This window comes from Thermobia domestica, chromosome 3 (assembly GCF_964235325.1).
Source record: "Thermobia domestica chromosome 3, izTheDome1.hap1.1, whole genome shotgun sequence".
Classification (NCBI taxonomy): domain Eukaryota; kingdom Metazoa; phylum Arthropoda; class Insecta; order Zygentoma; family Lepismatidae; genus Thermobia; species Thermobia domestica.
In genome coordinates, this window is record NC_137456.1 from 330,610,700 (window position 1) to 330,631,677 (window position 20,978).

At 37.4% G+C, this 20,978-nt stretch overlaps 1 protein-coding gene across 2 annotated transcripts in view; it reads right to left on the reverse strand.

Annotated features, from left to right (window-relative positions):
- Nucleotides 1-9,878: 9,878 nt before the first annotated feature.
- LOC145681954 (uncharacterized) overlaps nt 9,879-20,978 on the reverse strand; it is a 192,696-nt gene continuing 181,596 nt past the window's right edge. Inside the window, exon 6 of one of the 2 annotated variants that reach the window (XM_081753554.1) lies at nt 9,879-10,304. In XM_081753554.1, coding sequence (XP_081609680.1) covers nt 10,135-10,304 — 170 coding nt within the window. In that variant the 3' untranslated portion in view covers nt 9,879-10,134. The remainder of the gene's footprint in view (nt 10,305-20,978) is intronic. The other variant, XM_081753555.1, reaches the window with a different exon arrangement.

Sequence of the window (20,978 nt, forward strand, 5' to 3'; positions counted from 1 at the left end):
ATCCCCGCGCGGGCCCACCAGCTTCGACCTATTAGACTCGGTTATATAACATTCATGCTATTTAGTGGCTACCCAGCACAGATTGATTTTTTGCGCTATTTTTATGCTACGTATCTGGAAGCCGTATTTATACGCAAATCGTAAAAGAATTGTAATTTTTCAACAATTATTTCTAGAGGTCCCCTTGAATATTATTTATGCCAAGTAAAATATATTCCGCCCAGTGGAAACCGTCTAGGGGACAATAAAAAGGAAAATGTAGAAACAATTATAATTTTTCAACAGTTTTGTCTAGTATTGCGCCACAAGTAAATTTGTACACAAGAGTGTTTATTCACTACTTGATTTCTCCTGTATTTTTTTTTTCAATTGGAAATTTTCGTTCACATATGAAACAAGTCCTGCAGTATATAACCTAGTAGATCTTAGTAGGTTACTAAAAAGACACTAAATACTAGAGAATATTAAAAAACATAAACATTGTCGTGGCACTAAGCATTATGAGAAATTGTCCACGTTTCTCTAAGATAATTATCTTTGCTTTTTGTTATTTAGGCTTAAACATGTACAAATCCGAACTTGCGTTCGTGCAGGTTTACTTTTGCCGCACCACCCGGAATAATTGATGAAAAATTATAATTATTTCACCAATTTTCTTCTTATTGCTTCTAAAATATTTCCACATGGCGACATGAAAATATCACACCTGGCATGCATAAAATTATTAACTGGTTCTTACAGCCAAATTGTCCTTTAACCTCCAGTTGTTTACTGATTATACCCAGATAGCACAGAAAAATTTTTAAAAATTTTTAAAAATTTGCAAAGGCAAACTAAAAAGTTTGCAAAAAATTTGCCTTTTCAAATGAGAAAATTTGCCGAAAGTTCAATGCAAATAACGAAGTTGACGCTGGCTGAGTTTGCAGCAAAGTTGCCTCAGAAAATGAAAACATCTACCAATACAAACGAAATATTTGCGACTGCACAGCAAGAAAGTTTGCAAGGACTTTGTTGCAAATATTTTGTGTAAATTTTCTTTGACAAAATTTCCGAAAATGAGCTGATGAATTTGCTGAAAACATTAAAAGGTTTGCAGCAACATTGCAGAAAGTGTTTTCACGATCGCAAGATCATGTTTGTTGCAAATTTATAAAGTGAAACCTAACTTTATGAAACATCAAAATTTTTATAATGTGGATCCGTCTTTTCTTAGTGGCAAGCATTACACATCTTTAGCTACTTGCCAAAGATAAACTTACGAACGATAAACGCACAGACAAAGGATATCGCAATTTATCTACTAACTCAACGATCATATCCCTGTACTTACTCTCACACACATTCACAAAATAACATCAGGCTGCCTGGGTCAATAAAAACATCTGATAAGAGACCAGTGAGTTTATTCTGGAGTCCTCTGATGTATTGTTTTTTCTCGATTCTCACTTCCCGCTTGCTTTGTCACAGTTGATGTAGCGCAGTGAATTCTGGGTACCATGCGCGCGCACTCGGTAATATCATCACATATTTGCTTTCAGCAAGTTTTTCGAAACAAGTTTTTTTTACAGAGTTGCAAACTGTTTGCGACGGCAAACTTTCAACGCTATATTTCAGCAACGATATATATTGCAGTGGTGAATTTATTTTTACAAATCAGCGAAAATTTGCAGATCATATTGAAAGCTTTTAATAAATATTTAAAAATTTTGCCTTCGCAAACTTTCAGATTGTTTGCTCCACTAAACGAAGCAAAAATTTGCCGCAAGTATTCGTGCTATCTGGGTATTTATCAGTGTACTACTCACCGCGCTAATGTGTTTCCCCTCAAGTACGGATTTCTGCTTGGAAATAGCGTGCTTTTTATGGTACTATAGGGATGCTGCCTGTATACCACCTCGCTTTTTTAAGTACTTTTGCCATAAGAAAACGTTGCGGGTCACTTTTGCACTCTATTATGCAACAACTATTCACAAAAAGTTATCACCTCTAGCAGTAAGCCGGAGCTCTTAATCTAAAATTATCCAAACTAACCTAACCTAAATTTAGGGAATTAATGTTGTATCACAGGACCAATTTGAAAATCGAAAAAAAAATGTACTAAAACGTACTCCAACCGGTTCTATTTGGTTGGATTAGATTAAGTTACGTTCGATTACTTTACATTAGGTTAGGGGCATAAAAACTACAGTGCAAAAAAACACAAACAAACCTGTGCTAGTCAGGGGCGGATCCAGGACGGACTTCTGGGGGCGGTAGGTTGTAATACTACTTAGAGGTACTTTTTAATAACTCCAAACTCTGGAATGGGTCTTATTTATATATAAAATAAGAAAGTTAATTCTTTTGGGAGGAAATGCGGTTGCCCCGATGACCCCCTGGATCCGCCCCTGGCGTTAGGGACACTAAAAAGCAAAAATTCTATATAACTGAGTCACGGCAGGGCAAAGCCGATGGGTCCGCGCGGCAGCGCGGGGGTATCCGAAGGGAGCATGTGCGTCAGCGACGGTGGGTATACGCGTAAGCGAGGGTAGTGAAAACATGTGGGCTTTGTTAATAATATATATTTCAATATAACTTGTTATGGTTTCATACTAATATTGCTTCCGTTGTAAACATAAAATACAGCTTTCGCACACTGCGCAGAAATACATTGCCGTACTCTTCGGTTGAGTTAGAAGCCACTTACATTAAAAACTAAGGCATGTATATTTTTGCAATTTCAAGAAGAAAATCGTGTACTACAGTTTCTTAACTGTCGCTCGTTTTTTTAAATAAAAAATTAAATGAAATATTTAAGAAACTGTAGTACACGATTTTCTTCTTGAAATTGCAAAAGTTTACAAACCTTAGTTTTTAATGTAAGTGGCTTCTAACTCAACCGAAGAGCACGGCATTTTATTTCTGCACAGTGTGCGAAAGCTCTATTTTATGTTTACAACTGAAGCAGTACTAGTATGAAAGCATAACAAGTTATAGTGAAAAATATATTATTACTAAAGCCCACATGTTTTCACTACCCTCGCTTACGCGTATACCCACCGTCGCTGACCCACATGCTACGGTGATGAGTAATGAATGAAATGATGGAATGAAGAAAGTGGAAAGAAACGGGAGAACCCCGAGGAAACCCAAGCACATGGTGTTTGTCCACCACAAAGTTCACTTGGCGATGCCTGGGATCAAACCCACGACCCCAAGCACCAGAGGTGAAAGCTCTACCACTGAGCCACCGCGGCCACTACGATTGTAATCGAGTTCTTGATATACCTTAGGGGGTCCGTGAAGGTAAGCAGAAAGATAACAAATAGAATCGAAGTTAATAAACAGATTGGGCTAGGTAGTACCATTTAAATCACTTTCTTTGATGTCCCCCCACAAATTTTTATGCAGAGACGCCAGTGCGCGGGAACATACTATAACCGAATCTTTTTCATAATAACAATTAACATATGGAACACAACATGTAAAAATTTATGACAGTTTGAAATGTATATGCATAATATTTCATGAACTCACCACATGTATATACTGTAGATCTTTGCACATGGAATACTTATGTGCAGGTTAATATTTAGTTTATTCGTCGTCTTCCTCACCAGGTACACTTATACATAACTTGAAGTGCCAATGAATGAATATTTTTTATACGACACAATTTCTTCCACTTGTAAACTCATCTTCACTTGACTATAATAATCAAAGAACTTTGTTTTCAAATATTTCACCCACACTGCATCACCATGTGACAAATGAAGGACGCGAACCGAACATACAGACAGCGTGACCAGCTCCAATCAGGCTCTTCGGCGGCAAAGGCGGCTAGGCGCCTGTCCGAGCATCTTTGCCGAGATCGACCCGTCAGCTGTTTGCCGTCTTCTTCCAAAATGCTTGTTAAGGATCCTCTCGTACTTGTAATTTAATTTTAAATATTTACTTCTCATATATACTTTACGTGCAGTACCTTCACTACATTTCTTTTCATTCATTTACCCTTTTTATGGTCGGCACGCCGTCAACGTTTCGACGTCTTTACAACCATCACATGCCGAAGTTGTTCCGTCCTCTTCATGCCGCCTTTCTGCCGACTCCGATTTCAAAAGACATATTTTATGGAATTAGTGCCCACACACAAGAAAAACCTTCGGACAGTTTCAATTTTTACTTCATCATTAAAGAAGATACAGGCTCTATTTATTTTCCAAAATTCGACTCTTTGCCGCTGGTACGCGTTATTTCAGCTTTCGCCGACGTCGTTTTTCAAGAAATTGCCGGCAGTCTCTTTTTGCAGTCGTCGTCCGACTGTTTCGAGAAAGCTTTATACGAGGGAAATATAAGCCCTAATTCGTATTTTAAAGGAACAAATTACCTTCTAATTCTCTTCGTTTTCTTTTGGTGAACGAATCTCTTTTTGCTCGTCGCGGTCGAAAATCGAGCGGAATGACGCCGGTGTCCGGCGCCGGCAATCCGACCGCGGCATCTGGTCGGCATGGACAAATGTCCGACTATAGGCGGCAGGATCCTGATGGGGATTATACTGATTCTGTTGAACTTTCCTTATGGTTGTAGGTTCGGATCTTCTGCAAATGATGATTTGTGATATTTACAATACAAACTTCCAACCGTTACAATTACTGTTGCCTTCAACTTGTCATATTACACAAAGTATACTAGAAATTTTATTTATGGTTTCACTTTTCCATTTGCTAATGACAATTCCTTTTGTGATTCAGACTAAATTAAGTTAAAATACATAGAATGATCTCACCTTAATGTGACAATACTAACCCTAAATTGGATCTGTTCATAAAACAGCCAAAATGTATTCATTACATAATTCGACACGAATAAAGGACATGCATACAAATGTGTTTCTTTACAACACAATCCATAGAGTCAAAATGTAACAAATATTCGATGTTACATTTTCGTCGCATTTGTACTAAAATTATGTATTACTTACAAGGAAGGGTCACACAGTGGCTCCGCTGAGATCCGAACGAGACAATTGTGTTTGCATTTGATATGTTATAACTAAACCAATCCCAAAGTTATACGTGCCACCGGGCGAAATGTCGTGAGTTACAACATATTTTGTAATATAAAAGCTACAAAGCTGGCAGAATAGTTTGAACCGAGTCATTTGTTCGGAAACGGTTGGGTAAATGGAAAACTCGGACAATACGTATCCCATCATTTTCAAGGGCACGCCTTTTTGGATAAAAAAAAGTCTGCCCCAGAGTCCTCGCAAGGTCCCAGACGGGGTCCAACTCAAAATTTTCAAATAGCAAGAGGGGATAAGTAGCACATCATTTGAAAGCTGTTGTAAAATGAAAGAAAATGGAACAAGTCTCGACTCTCTATGACACTCCTGCGCAAAATGGCGACGGGTCAAAATGTAAACAAAAACTTAATTGAAAAGTCCATGGTCACCCCTATAAATCGGAAACGGTGAGACAAATGTGAAAATAGGAAACGAAGTGTGGTATTATTTTCAAAGTACAACAATTTAAGCTAAACGTCTAGTCCCAGGGTCCCCACAGGGTCCCAGGTGGGGTCCAACTAAAAAGTTTCAAATGGCAAGAGGGGTAGCACATCGTTTGGAAGATCTTGTTAAATGAAAGTAGATGGAGCAAGTCTCGACTTTCTACGACAACCCTGTCCAAAATTGCGGCGGGTCAAAATATAAACAAAAGCTTAATTGAAAAACTATGGCCGCCTTGAGCCCAAGATGGCCGCTTAAAACCTATGTCATTCATAACAGTACAAAACTAAATCTCTAGTTTTCTCTATTATGTATTTAGAAACAATAGGAAAACTAAAGAACAATTGAATTTCGATTCACTTCAACTATTGTTTCATTCGGTAACAACATATATATGTTTTGTTCTTAATGAACGTTCGTCACGGTTCTCTCAACGTCATTTACTTGAATATAACGAATATGCGATGAATACACAACTCTGACTTCCTACTCATACTGCTAAACAAACGTTGAATACCTTCGGGTATTTTTCTAATTTTGTCATACGTAGTTCATGCATAAAGGACTTGCTGTACCAGTAGGTTGGGGGCTCTATTGTAACGTATTCGCGATGGTTACATTTATATGCCATTCGTTGGTTTGATCGCAAAACTTCAAGCAATACCAAAAATACAAAAAAAAAAAAAAAAAATTGCAAGATTTGCGAGTATTACCAATCCATATGTAAGTCATTTCAGTACATCTAGTTGCGTCAAACTTCGTTGGTTTGGCCACAGTATTCCAGAAAATAACATATTTATATACAAACTCATTTTTCACACTGGCAGCCATATTGGATTAGAGATTATATTCTTTGATATTTTGTGGATATCTACTATTAACCATAAACGTAAATATCACATTTCGCTTCTCCAGCACCAGTGGTGTGACCTGGACATGCGTTCGATACATAGTGCGGCAGTTTGAACTCAAGATGTCGCGTTTTTGAACATTTCGCATATTTTCGTCACCTACTAATCAACTTTAATGCCAAATTTGGTTTTACTAGCTTCAGCAGTTTGGTATGCTTATCCTTTCGATATAGGTTTTAAGCGGCCATGTTGCATTCAAGGTGACAATAGATTTTCAATTAAGCTTTTGTTTACATTTTGACCCGCCGCAATTTTGGACAGGGTTGTCGTAAAAAGTCGAGACGTGCTCCATCTCCTTTCACTTAACAAGAGTCTTCAAACGATATGCTACCCCTCTTGCCATTTGAAACTTTTTAGTTGGACCCCACCTGGGACCATGTGGGGACCCCGGGACAAAACGTTTTCACTTAAATCGTTGTACTTTGAAAATAATGCCACACTTCGTTTCCTATTTTCACATTTGTCTCACCGTTTCCGATTTATATGGGTGAACATGGACTTTTCAATTAAGTTTTTGTTTACACTTTGATCCGTCGTCATTTTGCACAGGGTTGTTGTAGAGAGTTGAGACTTACTGCATTTTCTTTCGTTTTACAACAGCTTTCAAATGATGTGTTATTTAACCCCCCTTGCCATTTGAAAATTTTGAGCTGGACCCCGTCTGCGACCCTGCGGGGGACCCTGGGACAATGTTTCTTACTCCAAAAAATTTGTCGTTGAAAATGATGGGATACGTGTTGACCGAGTTTTCCACTTACCTAACCGTTTCCGAATAAATGACTTGGTTCAAACTATTCTGCCAGGTAATTTTTTGTATTTCTTACATTACAAAATATGTTGTAACTCACGACATTCCGCCCGGTGGCACGTATAACTTTGGTATTCATCTAGCTATAACATATCAAATGCAAACATAATTGTCTCGTTCGGATCTTAGCGGAGCCGCTGCGTGACCCTTCCTTGTTAGTTGTATATTCGTTACTTACTAAAATCAAGTTTCCCCCTTAATCATGTGGATTTCTACAAGTCATTACAATTTATTCGCCGTGAGTCATAAGTCGACTCTATCTCTAGGCCTAAATAAGAATCAGCTCACGTGCTCGTGTGGGTTAACGAATCATGCTAGTGATTCCCAGAAGAGCTGAAAAGGTCATTGTGGAAATTGAGTCAATCTTTGGCATTTGATCCCCGAGTACGGGCTTCGAATGAGGTCAAATTTACTAAATTTACATCTGGTAACGTGGAAGACGAAGTAGAATTATTAACCATTTAATTACTTTCGAATAGTCCTTCGTTTGCGGGTATCACATAAGTGTTTAACTTTTTATGTAATTTTATCTGCATAATTTATATTGATATTTAAATTATAACGTACAAATTATTATGAGTGGAGAATAGCATTTTTGGGCGGATATTGAAACACCTCCCTCCTACCTGAAAACTGGTACATCCTGGAGAAAAACGGGTTACGGATTCGAACTCAGGAGCTCAAAACCTATAGGAATCACTTATTTTCGTTCGTGGGACCGAAAAAAGTTTCATTTTGCCGACCGGTGTTATAAAGCTACAGCAAGCATTTGATTACTATTTCTTATGAGGAGCTTTGTGTGGAGGAAACACGGGGAGTTGAAAATGGATATTATAGTAACGGAGCATTCCGAATTCCAACTAGCTCAATGCTAATCCTATGGACTACAAATGACGATCGATAAATCCGTTCCATAAGATAGACTCTCAGGTACAACTTAAGAAATACCCACAATCACCAATAGTAAAGCCTGGCAATATAGATTCCAGTTACAGTTGTTAAAGAAATTTCAATTTCACGGCAATATTAATCCATTTATGTCTTTATAGTATGTATAGTATGTCTTTACTGCCGAAAGAGATCTCGTTGCTATCCTTGACGGCATTAAACGAAAATAAGAGAAAGAAGACAAGAAGAACCGAGTTCGAATGACCTCGGAAGACTATATGTTTTTCAATACTTTTTAAAAAATATTGTTTTACTCGAGATTTCTATATAGTTTGTCATTAAAATACAAAACAAACCAATGTGCTGTATGTTGCAAGTAAAATAGACTGATCGAGCCTCTGGTGTGTAACCACAATATTTCGTCACGGAACCCCGTATTACGAAATCCTGGCTACTTGCCTGTTCATCTCTATATGTTGCTGACGCGATTAGTGGCTAATTTCAACAGTATCAAATACTCCACGAACACTTTATACAATCATCTATTTGACTACTACAACTTCACTTTCCTTATTTGAATATTGAAACGTTCCTCGAAGATTTTTTTTTACTTAGTTCACACTATTTACAGGAAAATCCTTTGGGATGCGATTTTCTAATAAAGTAGCAATTGCATCATGTCTAATGTTTCTAAATTAATAGTAAACAAATAATTGAAACATATTCTAAAGAGCAATTATTTTACGGATTCTGGGTGATTGTGAATGAAACTTAACAAATGTTTATTTCTAAAGCGTTTATTTGTGTACTGCGAAACTTTTGAGAAAGTGTGAAACTTCAGGAATAAGTGTGATGATACCTGCTGAATGAACAAGTTGTACTCGTAAAGGTCTAACATGACCAATAGGTTACGTTGAATATAAAAGAAGCAATTAAACAGACAAAACAGAGTTAAAACTTTATGTATTTAGTATAAATATTGACAGGGTAAAATGTTGCTACAAAAATAGAAAGGTCAGAATAGTATGAGTTATATCTTAAGCACTAACATTTCTAGGGAAGAGAACATGATGCCAACTTTCAATTGCTGCCACTGGAGGACTCAGAAATAAAAGACGCTTGAAGCGCGTTACGATGTTAGATCATACGTCCTTGAGAGCCAAGTACAGCTACAGAATAATGCCACTGAAATATTGGCGCCTACAGTATAATATGTAGAACGCTAAATGCTATGACCATATGGTTACGCAAGTAGTGCATAACGACTTTATCTCCTTATCTCATCATGCTCTCTCTGATATGCTATGTCTGAAATGGGTTTGGGTGACAGCCACCCTGACATTTTCTTGTCAGATATTAAAACATCAATGTCTCATGATGATGCAAAAAGTAAATTCGTTTACTCGCTTCGTTGGCAAACTATCTGTTAAATTAGCTTACTGTATGAAGATCTAGTAAAAAGCTGAAGTAAGTATAAAACTTGTTAATAATAATTCTCAATACATTCCAATGAAATCACGGAGTATTACAAATATTTTACTTAATATGTACAAATATTTGTCATTTCACCTGGTAACGTTGGAAGTGATTGCTGCGTCTCAGATTATTAAAAAAAAAAAAGTTTCCAAAAATATTTTATATAAGTAAATAATGAAAGTATAGAATTTGAGGAAATAATTTATTGCATTATTTTATTACTGCTAACAATTTTTTATAGTTACCATGGTTCTCAATTTTTATCAAATTCCTATTTCGACGCTAAGTATAACCCTATTAGGTAAAACATGATTGCATAATAATAAAAGTAAAAAATCGTAACACTTGCTTTTAGCCTGTAAGAATTTTCATTTTGTACAGCAAAATACAACATTTAACATTTAGTAAAATATGTAATAATAAAATGTCCTACCTCATAATTTGGTTTTCTTTCCATTACACGACTACGCAACTCGACTGATTATTGCAACTACATGAAACTCAAAGATTTATTTCCTTAAAATATGTGAGCACATTTTCTTGTTAAATTCTGATAAAAGCTTCAACATTCATTGGGCGTTATCTTGAGAGGCTACCGGAGTGTTTTCTGTTACCGGTATATCATTTTGTATCTCAACAGTGTTTTCTTGTGCTGGTTCTTGAACTTCATTTGATATGTTCGGTGACTTGAGTTCTTTATAAAAGCTATACACGACCATGAACATATACGCATTTAAAACTGAAAAATAAAGAAACATATAAGTTGAAATGCAATATGATGTAACAGAGTTAATTCGGAGCAGTTACTTTCTAAGAATATATAAATGAAATCTTTAAGTTTCACGTCCCAAGTTTGTTCCGGCGAGTCTAAACGAGATGGAATGGCGATGATTAGAGATGAATGAAATGGTGGAATAAACAAAGTGGGAGAAACTGGGAAATCAAGAGAAAATTCACGCACACGGTGTTTCTATACCGGAAAGTTCACTTGCCGCGAGCTGAGATCGAACCAAGGATACCATGCACCGGACGTGAACACTCTACCACCGGGCCAACATGACCCCTATATAGAGACACCGAGAACTGCTAGAGAAAACGCTATTTAGTCGCTTCATATATCGATAGGAAGACATTTTGTGACATGTTGTGGATACTATTAGGCTAACAATGGTGATAATCCAACATTAAATTGATTTTTTCAATGACTTTTCAATCAGATTATAAGATATTACCAACCACATGGGTGAATCCATACGAAGTGGTCCAAAGATGGTGAAAATGGTTGCGCGACCACCTCCGAAAATTATAAAACTTTACGTGTGTGACGAACCTTTGTATGAGGAGATCAATAACACTATTCACGTTGCCGTATTTACAAGGGTTCCTTAATGGCGGCCATGTTTGTTGTCGGTAGAGTGACAATTTTTGCATTTGCAATCGTTTACGAAAAATACAGTTGCTCAGGACGTACGAAGCAGACGAACATCAAACAAAAGCAAATGTTTACAGGAGAGAATGAGGTACACGGAGGATATATAGTCTTGCTTCTAATTGAATAAGCAAGGTTGCAAACCAATACATGAAATCACCAAAAAATACGGAAAATTACATTTTTAAAGGGGCTGTAATTTGGAATGGCATAAAGTGAGGAGGGGATTATAAGTTTTGTGATAAATACTATTGCATATAAAGAGTATGCAAAATTATCCAGAGCTATAATACTATTCGCACTGTAGATTTATGGGGGTTCGAAAGTTGAAGTTTGTAATTTTGATGCCAGTTTTAGGGCGTAATATCTCAGGAGGGCAAAGTGCTAAACCATTGCTACTTAGGCCACAAAGTAATTCTGTATGTGAATAGACTATTGCAATCAAATAATGACTGATATTACATGGAAGAAAAAGTGAGGAAATGGCAACAACTCGAAGAAAGCACGTGCGTGATGATGGTTGTAGCCCGGAAAAAATTAAATGTTTGGATATGTTTCATGCTAGATCTTAACAGCTACGCAGGGTGCGGCAATTAGACCTGCTTTTGTTTGTATTCAATTGTGCAAAAGCTTGCGAGTGGAGTTTGTTCCATCTTTCTTGCTCCATGATCATTGCTACATCTATATGGTGACGAGGTTAGCTTCCTTTTGTACTCACGACACCCATCGTCGAACTGGACCGCGGTTTTAAGGCACTTAATGTATCAGCAAAGTATCATTGAAATTCAATCCCAGTTACAGAAGTTAATGTGATCACAAGGTTCGTTACATGTATCTATCCTATATAACGCAACCTATCGATCGGGTTATCATAGATTTGGGCGTCTATGATTGGCTTAGGCTGTCTTCAACGGGCCTCGTTCATTGGCTATTTGTTCCGACCAATGAGGGAGCAGGTAAGTTTTTGTGATAATTATATCAGTATTGTTACACTGTATACAGATCTAGTGTATGTCTGATGAGGATCTTGGTTAGAAGATCGAAACGTAATATGTAAAGTTTTTATTTTTACGAACAGTACAGTCTTGTTCAGCAGTTCAGTGTTTTATTTCTGTTCTTATTTGCAAGACGTGCAGCAACGTTGTATTGTCAGTTACAAATAAGTTAACTAAATATAATAAAATAACGTGAACTGCAAGTTCGGAACATTCTAATCAAAATATCGTTCAAACAACTCACAATAAATGTTCAAAGGATCTTCCAGCGCCAATGTTGTACGTCCGAATGCGTACCGGGACATTATTGACTGCTCTTAACACTTCATTTGCACTTAGTCAATGTCAGATATTACTGATCTTCACCATCATGTCTTTTCTTGTAGTAAGACACTCTTGCTAAATCAGCTCCTTGACAAAAGAAAAAATCGAGAGTAGCCATGTCTAGAGAACGAGTTGGTCAGAAAACTGGGTCCATTCTTCCAATCCACGTGTTTGGAAATAAATGAGCAACAGTATGTCTGGCAACTCTTGCAAAATGAGTAGAGCAACCGTCTTCTTGTAGCCACGGCTTTTCACGAGTGACTAGTCGGACGTCTTCCAAGAGCTCACATAGAACATCTGACAAACAATTAGCGTATCCTACCCACGTTAAAGTACCTTCGAAGAGATAGGGGCCAATTATTTGGCCTCCGATTATACCATACCAAACATTTAGAATCCAGATATATTGATCGTCAATTTCAGGTACTGACAAGTAACCCTTACGTTTGGGTGAATCGAGTTGCTGACTGAGACACATATGAGAAAGTAGTACTAAATGTGGTCAGTATTTCAGTGAAGTTATAGGTGCGAAGCTCCAGGCGTTTAGTAGATACAGCTACCAGAACATCACATGGAAGTACAGAATAGTCCTCAAACAGTTTGAGGTAAAAGCTCTGTAAGACCTCTTGTAACGACAAAAGGTGAATAAAAAATATATGGGTACATATTAGGACTAGGTGGAAGTCATATAGTAAGGGTATCTTTCACGGCGGCCATCTTGAAATCCGCCATTTTGAATTAAGGTTAAGTTTTTAAAATAGGAATAGGGTCATGTGATACATGATTTGAGGCGAAAATTTAATCAGAAGAACAATGGTGACGTTAATTTTGATTTTCGCGCATTTGGTAAAGAGTTACAGGGAAATTAAATATTGTTGCAGCATATGTATTAGTCCTTTACCCCACCTTGTAAATTTTGTGTTAATGATAATAATTAACTAAAAACCAGGTGGATAAATATTAGGTCTATGGTAAGAGTTGCCTTGATGGCGGCCATGTTCAAATCCGCCATTTTGAATCAGACAAAAGTTTTAAACAAAACGCATAACATTGCCACCTTATTAATAGCAATTTTTACCATAACTCCAACGGTATAACCATTTTTGCTTTATCATTAACCAGCACAAAATGAAATGGATCGCTCCTTACGACTACTGCTTTGACGGAAATGTTAACGACAAATGTGTCAAGTGTAACTCGATTGCCTTTGTCAGGTGTGCTCACTGTGACAAGAGCATTTGTACAAGTCATGCACTCTTTTCTGAACTACATATTGATTGTACTAATTGAGGATTTTTCTGGAAGAAAGACCCAAGTTCAATTATGACTCAATTCCACTTTGGTCATTTTTCCTTAAATTAGCAACTTGTTTATGCGATAACAAATGCTGGTTAATGAAAAAGCAAAAATTGTTATACCGTTGGATTTATGGTAAAATTTGCTATTAATAAGGTGGCAATGTTATGCGTTTTGTTTAAAACTTTTGTCTGATTCAAAATGGCAGATTTGAAGATGGCAGCCATCAAGGCAACTCTTACCATAGACCTAATATTTATCCACCTGGTTTTTATTTAATTATTATCATTAACACAAAATTTACAAGGTGGGGTAAAGGACTAAGACATATGCTGCAACAATATTTAATTTCCCTGTAACTCTTTACCAATTGTGCGAAAATCAAAATTAACGTCACCATTGTTCTTCTGATTAAATTTTCGCCTCAAATCATGTATCACATGACCCTATTCCTATTTTAAAAACTGAACCTTAATTCAAAATGGCGGATTTCAAGATGGCCGCCGTCAAGGATACCCTTACTATATGACTTCCGCCTAGTCCTAATATGTACCCATATATTTTTTATTCGCCTTTTGTCGTTACAAGAGGTCTTACAGAGCTTTTACCTCCAACTGTATGAAGACTATTCTGTACTTCCATGTGATGTTCTGGTAGCTATATCTCCTAAACCCCTGGAGTTTCGCACCTATAACTTCACTGAAACACTGACCACAATTAGTACTACTTTCTCATATGTGTCTCAGTCAGCAACTCGATTCACCCAAACGTAAGGTTTACTTGTGAGTGAGGATTGTCCTTGGGCCAGTTGTGTATATTGATGTGAATTACTCTTGAAGGTTATCCGTCCACAGAATGTTCTGATGAAAACATGGGTTCCTGTCTCTCATCCACTGACAAAACTCCAGACGGTTTTTGTTCTCGAAGTTTTTGATGCAGATGAACATGATAAGGATGGAACGCCTTATTGAACAGAATCCTCCAAACCGTCATGCGACTTATAACGGCAGCCCTGGTTAATCCTCTTGTCGAGATTTAGGGATCCGCATGGACTGCAGCAAGAATGTCAGGAGACCATTTATTCTGAAGACCATGTCTGATCTACTGACGTTTGTTCTGGTGAGGATGGATGTGCCCAGTCCTCTATACACGAAGTGCCAAGCGCTGCTCAGATATTCGTGGCCCTTTACGAACAGATAGGCTGTGTGTGTGAATATCTGACGGTTCAGTGAATATATTTCGGTGTACGAAAATCTATTGAGAGCAATGTCCATTCGACATATCTTTCCATATGCTTCTGAAACAAGTTGCGCTACATCGTATTCGGTCACCTTTACTCCAGCATTCTTGCACATTCACAGTGAACAATCTTCATTGTAAGTGTCTTGAAACGGTTTCATAAAACACCTGTCAATAGGTTGAGTCTTATGAGTGGTATGTGGAGAAATACTGAGCAGTGAATACTGTGATCGCTCGCATATTGAATCACTTTCAGTTCCTTATGGCTGCTATGTCCATCAAAACTTAGCAGAACTGGGTTCAGAGGGGAAGAATGACAGAATTTAACAAAGTTTTGCAACTAAGTTTAAAAAATTACCATTAGTTATCCAATCAGACTTGGTGTTATAGCAATACTCTCGGGTGGAGTGTCAACCGTAAGTCTCTCAATCATTCTCTGGCGCGAAAATACGAGTATAAAGAGGGACGGTACAACTGAACAGTAGCACTTATGCAGAGCATTCATATTATACTCCGACCTCTTTCGCCCAACGTCAACTTGCCCGTTATCACATATCACTTTGAGATTAACATGAGCACAGATTCACCAGTATCATCCACGTTCAATATTCGTGATGGTGGGAAAGAATATTCTTTCATCAGTTTGCACTAATTTGTATACAACTTTGCAACTTGTTCCTTATTGAAAGTAGTTTCTCTGAATATACTTGTGGGCACAGGTGTTCTAACAAACAAATTGGAATGATACTTCATAAACTCAAAGTAAAAATCTTTAACAGCACTATGTTTATCTTTGTTGAACCTGTGATTGATATTTAGTTATTTATCAAGTGAAACTAACGTTAGGTATTCTTACCGTGATAATTTCATTAATCGATCAATAACTGTTTTTCATGACATTTCAGTTCTTTTTCATACAAATCGGGGAAAGTATCTTCAAATCTTCTAAATTATGTGCGACACGTAATTTTATTTCTTGCTTTCGTTCTGAATGTCTGTCTTGCAGAGAACTATTTGGAACATCAAATCTTATTTGCTGTTTGAAGTATCTACGTGCACTACGAGCGGAGAAAAATGCCTGGGACGGGTGGTGAGATAGTAGCAGTTCAACAACAAATAACAGACGTACATACCTAACAGTAGAAATCATTTCCTGTAAAAGTTGTTTCTTTTTCAATAATACTTCCAAAGAATTCAAAATTGGAATCAGAATACTTTCATTTTAAATTTTGGAGTTGACCTCCCGTTGAAGTATTCCAGCTACGCCACTGGATATGAAGGCATCGCCATTTTGACGGTACTTTGAAGCTACCTGTATCTAAAAATTAACACAACTTTACAGAACAAAAAGAAGTTTAAAAAAGTTCGAGAGTAGTTGAAAGTCAGCGATTTTTCTGATGGACATGTCAATTCGTTATCGTAGTTGTCTTCTCCATCAGAAAAGTCGCTGACTTTCAGCTAATCTTCAACTCTTCAAACCTTTAGTTTCTTTTGAAAAGTTGTGTTTTGTTTTTGAGATACGAGGTAGCTGCAAAGTACCGTTGATTTGATTCTACACATACAATTTGGTCATTCGTTTTTAGTTTGACGTATCTACGTGCACTTGGAGGGAGTTCTGGGACGGATGGCCTGATACACCCTGTATACATGTTAATTTAAAAGTTCTGAAAAATTCCTGAAATGAGTCAGGTGAAATAAGCCAGAGGCTTGAAAACATTTCTTGCGGTTTCAAACAATGTTCAGTTCTGATAAAATAAAACATATACTTTCATTTATATATCTCTATCTATCTATCTATATTTATATCTATATATCTAACCATATATATATATATATATATATATATATATATATATATATATATATATATAGTTAAGGTTTTATTTTCATTTAAATTGGTGAATGTGCAAATGAGGTAAAATGTATGCAGAGTGCTTGTTTTCTTGAATTGTAAATTTCTGTTCCGTTAAAATAATGAGTTAACTTTCAATTTATATATCTACAGAATACTACGAAAGTGCTGCAATATACAAGAAATGGGTAAAACAAAATTTGCGTTGAAAATAGGTATATGAGAACAATATTTCACAGTTTTAAACCTTATGCTCATATCTGTACATATTAAGTGATTCCGAGCTTCCCAAAATAGTTTTGCTGGAGTCAAAGTCAGGGATCACAGGAAAAAGAAAGTTTAGTACGTTCCGTTTCACGCGTAGGTTTCAACTAAAGCTTTTTGCTGGCTATTTTTAAATACTGCATTTACTCGAATCTAGAACGCCCTGATATGTAAGACGCGTCCCTGGCGAAAACGAAGAAACTACAATAAATTGATTTTTAAGAAAGAAAAAATAAATAAATATGTTAAAGCAAACAATGAAAATTTTTCATATTCCTTTTTCTTTCCAATTTTCTAGTTTCCTGATGAAATCATTTCCCGTTTTTCCAAAAAAATATGGATATTCCTTGTATACATTCTTTAGATAATCATGACTAACGCGTTTAGCTTCTCCGACAAACCTCAATCATTTTCTGCTCTAAATTGGCTTTACTAATAGTGCAAAATGTAGGCCTAAACTTGCATAACTCGAACCTAAGACGCACCTTGACTTTGGGGATTTTTTTAAAGAAGTGCATCTCTAGGATACTGTAAATACGATATTTTAAAAGGAAGGGAGAACAGGAGTATAAAACGCTGAGCCATCCACGATATCCCGAAGGAAAACTTCATTTATTTAAGCTGTAACTTCTCCGTCCCCACGATTGTGGATACAGAATAGAATTATGTGATCATTTCTTGAAATATATGGACAAGGATGTTGTACTTTGTAGTGTGAAACTGTAGTTTCGAAAAAAAATATATTCTTGTCGTAGTGTAAGCTAATTCAACTATGACTGAAAGAATTTACATTTTCACGCCTTGACGTTGATATTAATCCAAGCACAGAGGAACCCTGTCTTTTAAACTTTGTTGGACAACTAAAATGTCAGGCTTAAGAGTATAAAGAAAGCATCATGATTCATGCAAGTTGGTGCCCCAGCACACTACGTCTGAGTCATACTAAATTAAATGAACACGAGATTTCATACACATTGGATTGATTGTCAAGGAGCCAAAGGCTCACTTGATTTGAGTTCGATGAATTATGCCTTCTAGGAGTGTGTTAAAATCTCTGTTTTAATACAGAATAAAAACGTCGCATGTTTGCACGAAACCAAAGGATTTATGTGAAGTAATTTGCCCAAATTGTCCCCGCATATTTTCATCCTTTACGACTCCGCTTCAGAACATATGTGGACTTGAACAAAGTGCACATTGAACAAATTTGATTTTATCGATTGCACGGGACTTTATGGACACACTGTAAAAAAAAAAAAAAAAAACTTCATATTTCCTTGCTTCTTGAAACTATTGTCATCCCCAAAAATTTTTACTCTTACACGTATAGCTTTACTAGGAAATTCTATATTTCTGTATCACCCTCCGCAAAAATATGACTTTTATTTGTTGAATGACACTCACTCTCTTTAAATAAAATCTCCTTGAGGCTGTTGTTTCGTAATGAGCAATTTAATTCAGTCTCATTTTCTAAAAATTAATTTCTCAATTTAATTCAGTCTCATTTCTCTATTTAAAAAATCCTACTTCCAATAGTGTTGTTTATCCGCATTAATGGAGACCGCAGTTACGCATATAATTAAACATGCTTTTTTTTTTTTTTTTTTTTAAGCAAAGAAAGGCACTACAGTGCATTGTTACTTTTCTTATAATACGTGAAGCTCGAAGAAGTGATTGCGGAATCTAAAGTAACCTTCAAAACTTTTATGTTTTCGTTGTTTCAAGGAAAATATACAAAGGCCAAATGTCTGAACAGTGATCAGAAGGAATAATGGTTGCTTCAATTCTTTATTTCTGATCACTGTTGAGATGACGAAGGTCAATGAAAGCTTGACCCACTCACCCATCACCCATCGTTACCCACGACCCACCATGATCCACTCTGACCCACCATGACCCACTCTGGCCCACTACCTACCGCAACGCATTCTGACTAGTGCTGTCGAATTTTTGTGACATTTGCGCTTTTCGAGTTTTGAGAAAACGGTTTTTCTGAAAAACCTAAAACCGCAAATGCGGTTTTCGAAACCGAAACTGCAAAAGCGGATTTCCAAAGAGAAATCGCAAAAGCTCTTTTCGAAAACGAAAGCCGCCCGAAACCGTGTTTGCAGTTTTATAAGCGAAACCATGTTTGTCTTTTCAAAGCAGAAATAATGTTTGGTGTTTTTTTAACATCTTTTAACATTTGTGAAAGGCATCTATTAATCGAGACAATTGTGTTGATTTATATGTGTATTTTAACTTTTTTATTTGCCCCAAGATTATTATGGTAATATCTGCAGCACTGTGCGAAAGGGATAGCTTCATGGTTCTACGTCACAGCTAAATTAGGGTTGCCACATTTTAAAATCAGAAAATGGGGGAGGGGCTTCTAAACCGTAAGTACTGATGTGAACTTGTGTTTAGCAATACTGACCTGGGATCCTTCGCACTTTTTATTAGTTATTTCTTTCATGACACTTCCAATGTACTTTTCAGCTGCAGGGAAGCAAACTGGATCCCACCTGATGTTCATACATTTTGTAAATTAGACTACGAGGAACACGAATCTGAAGGAATTTTGACATTTCGAATGTCGGAACCCGTGATATTCGAACATAAAGCGACCATGGAAGCAAACTGGACCCCATCTGATGTTTATATATTTTGTGAACTAGACCAAAATGAGCAATAATCTGAAGGAGTTTTTATATTCCGACTTCCCGAACTCAAGATACTAGAACTTTTACAGTAGTTTTAAATATTATGTATAAAAATAATGTAAAAAGGTCTGTCGCTTTTTGACCTATCACCTTAGAGCATCGATATGTCACCTAAGACGTACCTGGAAGATCAAAAATAATACCCATCAGTAACAACGAGCTTCTGCCAACGTTCGGGATGTGCATGGATTTCTTCTCGTTAGAACTTGGTTTGCCGTGAAGCGAAGACGGTATCAAGTGCATTTTGCACCTCTACTACGGAGTTGAAATGGAGTCCTCTGAGCTTAGTGTCTAACGAATGGAACAGGTGATAATCGGACAGTGCAATGTCCGGAGAGTATGGTAGATGCAATAGTGTTTCTCATCCAAGGCGTAAAATAGAGTCCCGGGTCATTCTAGCTATGTAGGGCTTAGCGTTGTCCCGTAATGGTTCAACCCCTTAGCGATTGAGAAGTGCTGGCTCCAGGGTTTTGAGTTTTCTTGAACAAGCCGCAATTGCTGACAATAGACAGTTGCATTGATGTTCTGCTCTGACCAGCCGGTAGCAGTTCCCGATGCACGATGTCGCGAGCAATCCACCAAACACACAGGAGGACTTTCTGCTGCATTGCTGGTTACAGCTGTTTTGGAACCGGTTCATGGGATTTTAACCAATGACGACGAAGCTGTGGAGCTTCATACAGGACCAACTTCCCATCACATGTCAACCTCCTGTCCAGAAATGCCCCTTCCTCAGACGAGACAGCAAAGAAACACAGATGTCTGCTCGCGTTGCCTTCTGGCCCGGAGTCAAATCATGTGGGACCCATAGACCCAACTCGTAATGCTTCCCACGTCGATGGAGGTGCTTCCGAATGGTTTCTCCACTCACATTGAATGTTAGTCCCAGTTCCTCACATGTCTGTCCACTGTTCGCCTCAATTGCTACCTGAAGATCTTCATTTTGTAAATGTGTTGGTCTTCCGCCACATGTGTTGGTGCGTCTTTCGTGAATGTTTCGTCACCGTCCTTAAACTTGCTAAACCACCCTTGCACTGTCTGCGTAATCACGACACTCTCACGAAAGGTCTGAGGTATCTTCCGCCCCGCTGCAGTGGCGTTTGACCCAAGTTTGAACTCATATAGGATACACGCCCTTATGACCGTCTGCGGAGGTTCCATATTCACTCTGTCCTTACACAAGTTCACATTGTAACTGAACTGCCACAACCAGGTAGAATGCTGGATATACCCACACCAACAACTGACCTTCGCCTTATCTCCATTCGCATTCAACTCACGGTGTGAGGACCAATTGAACACACACCTCCAC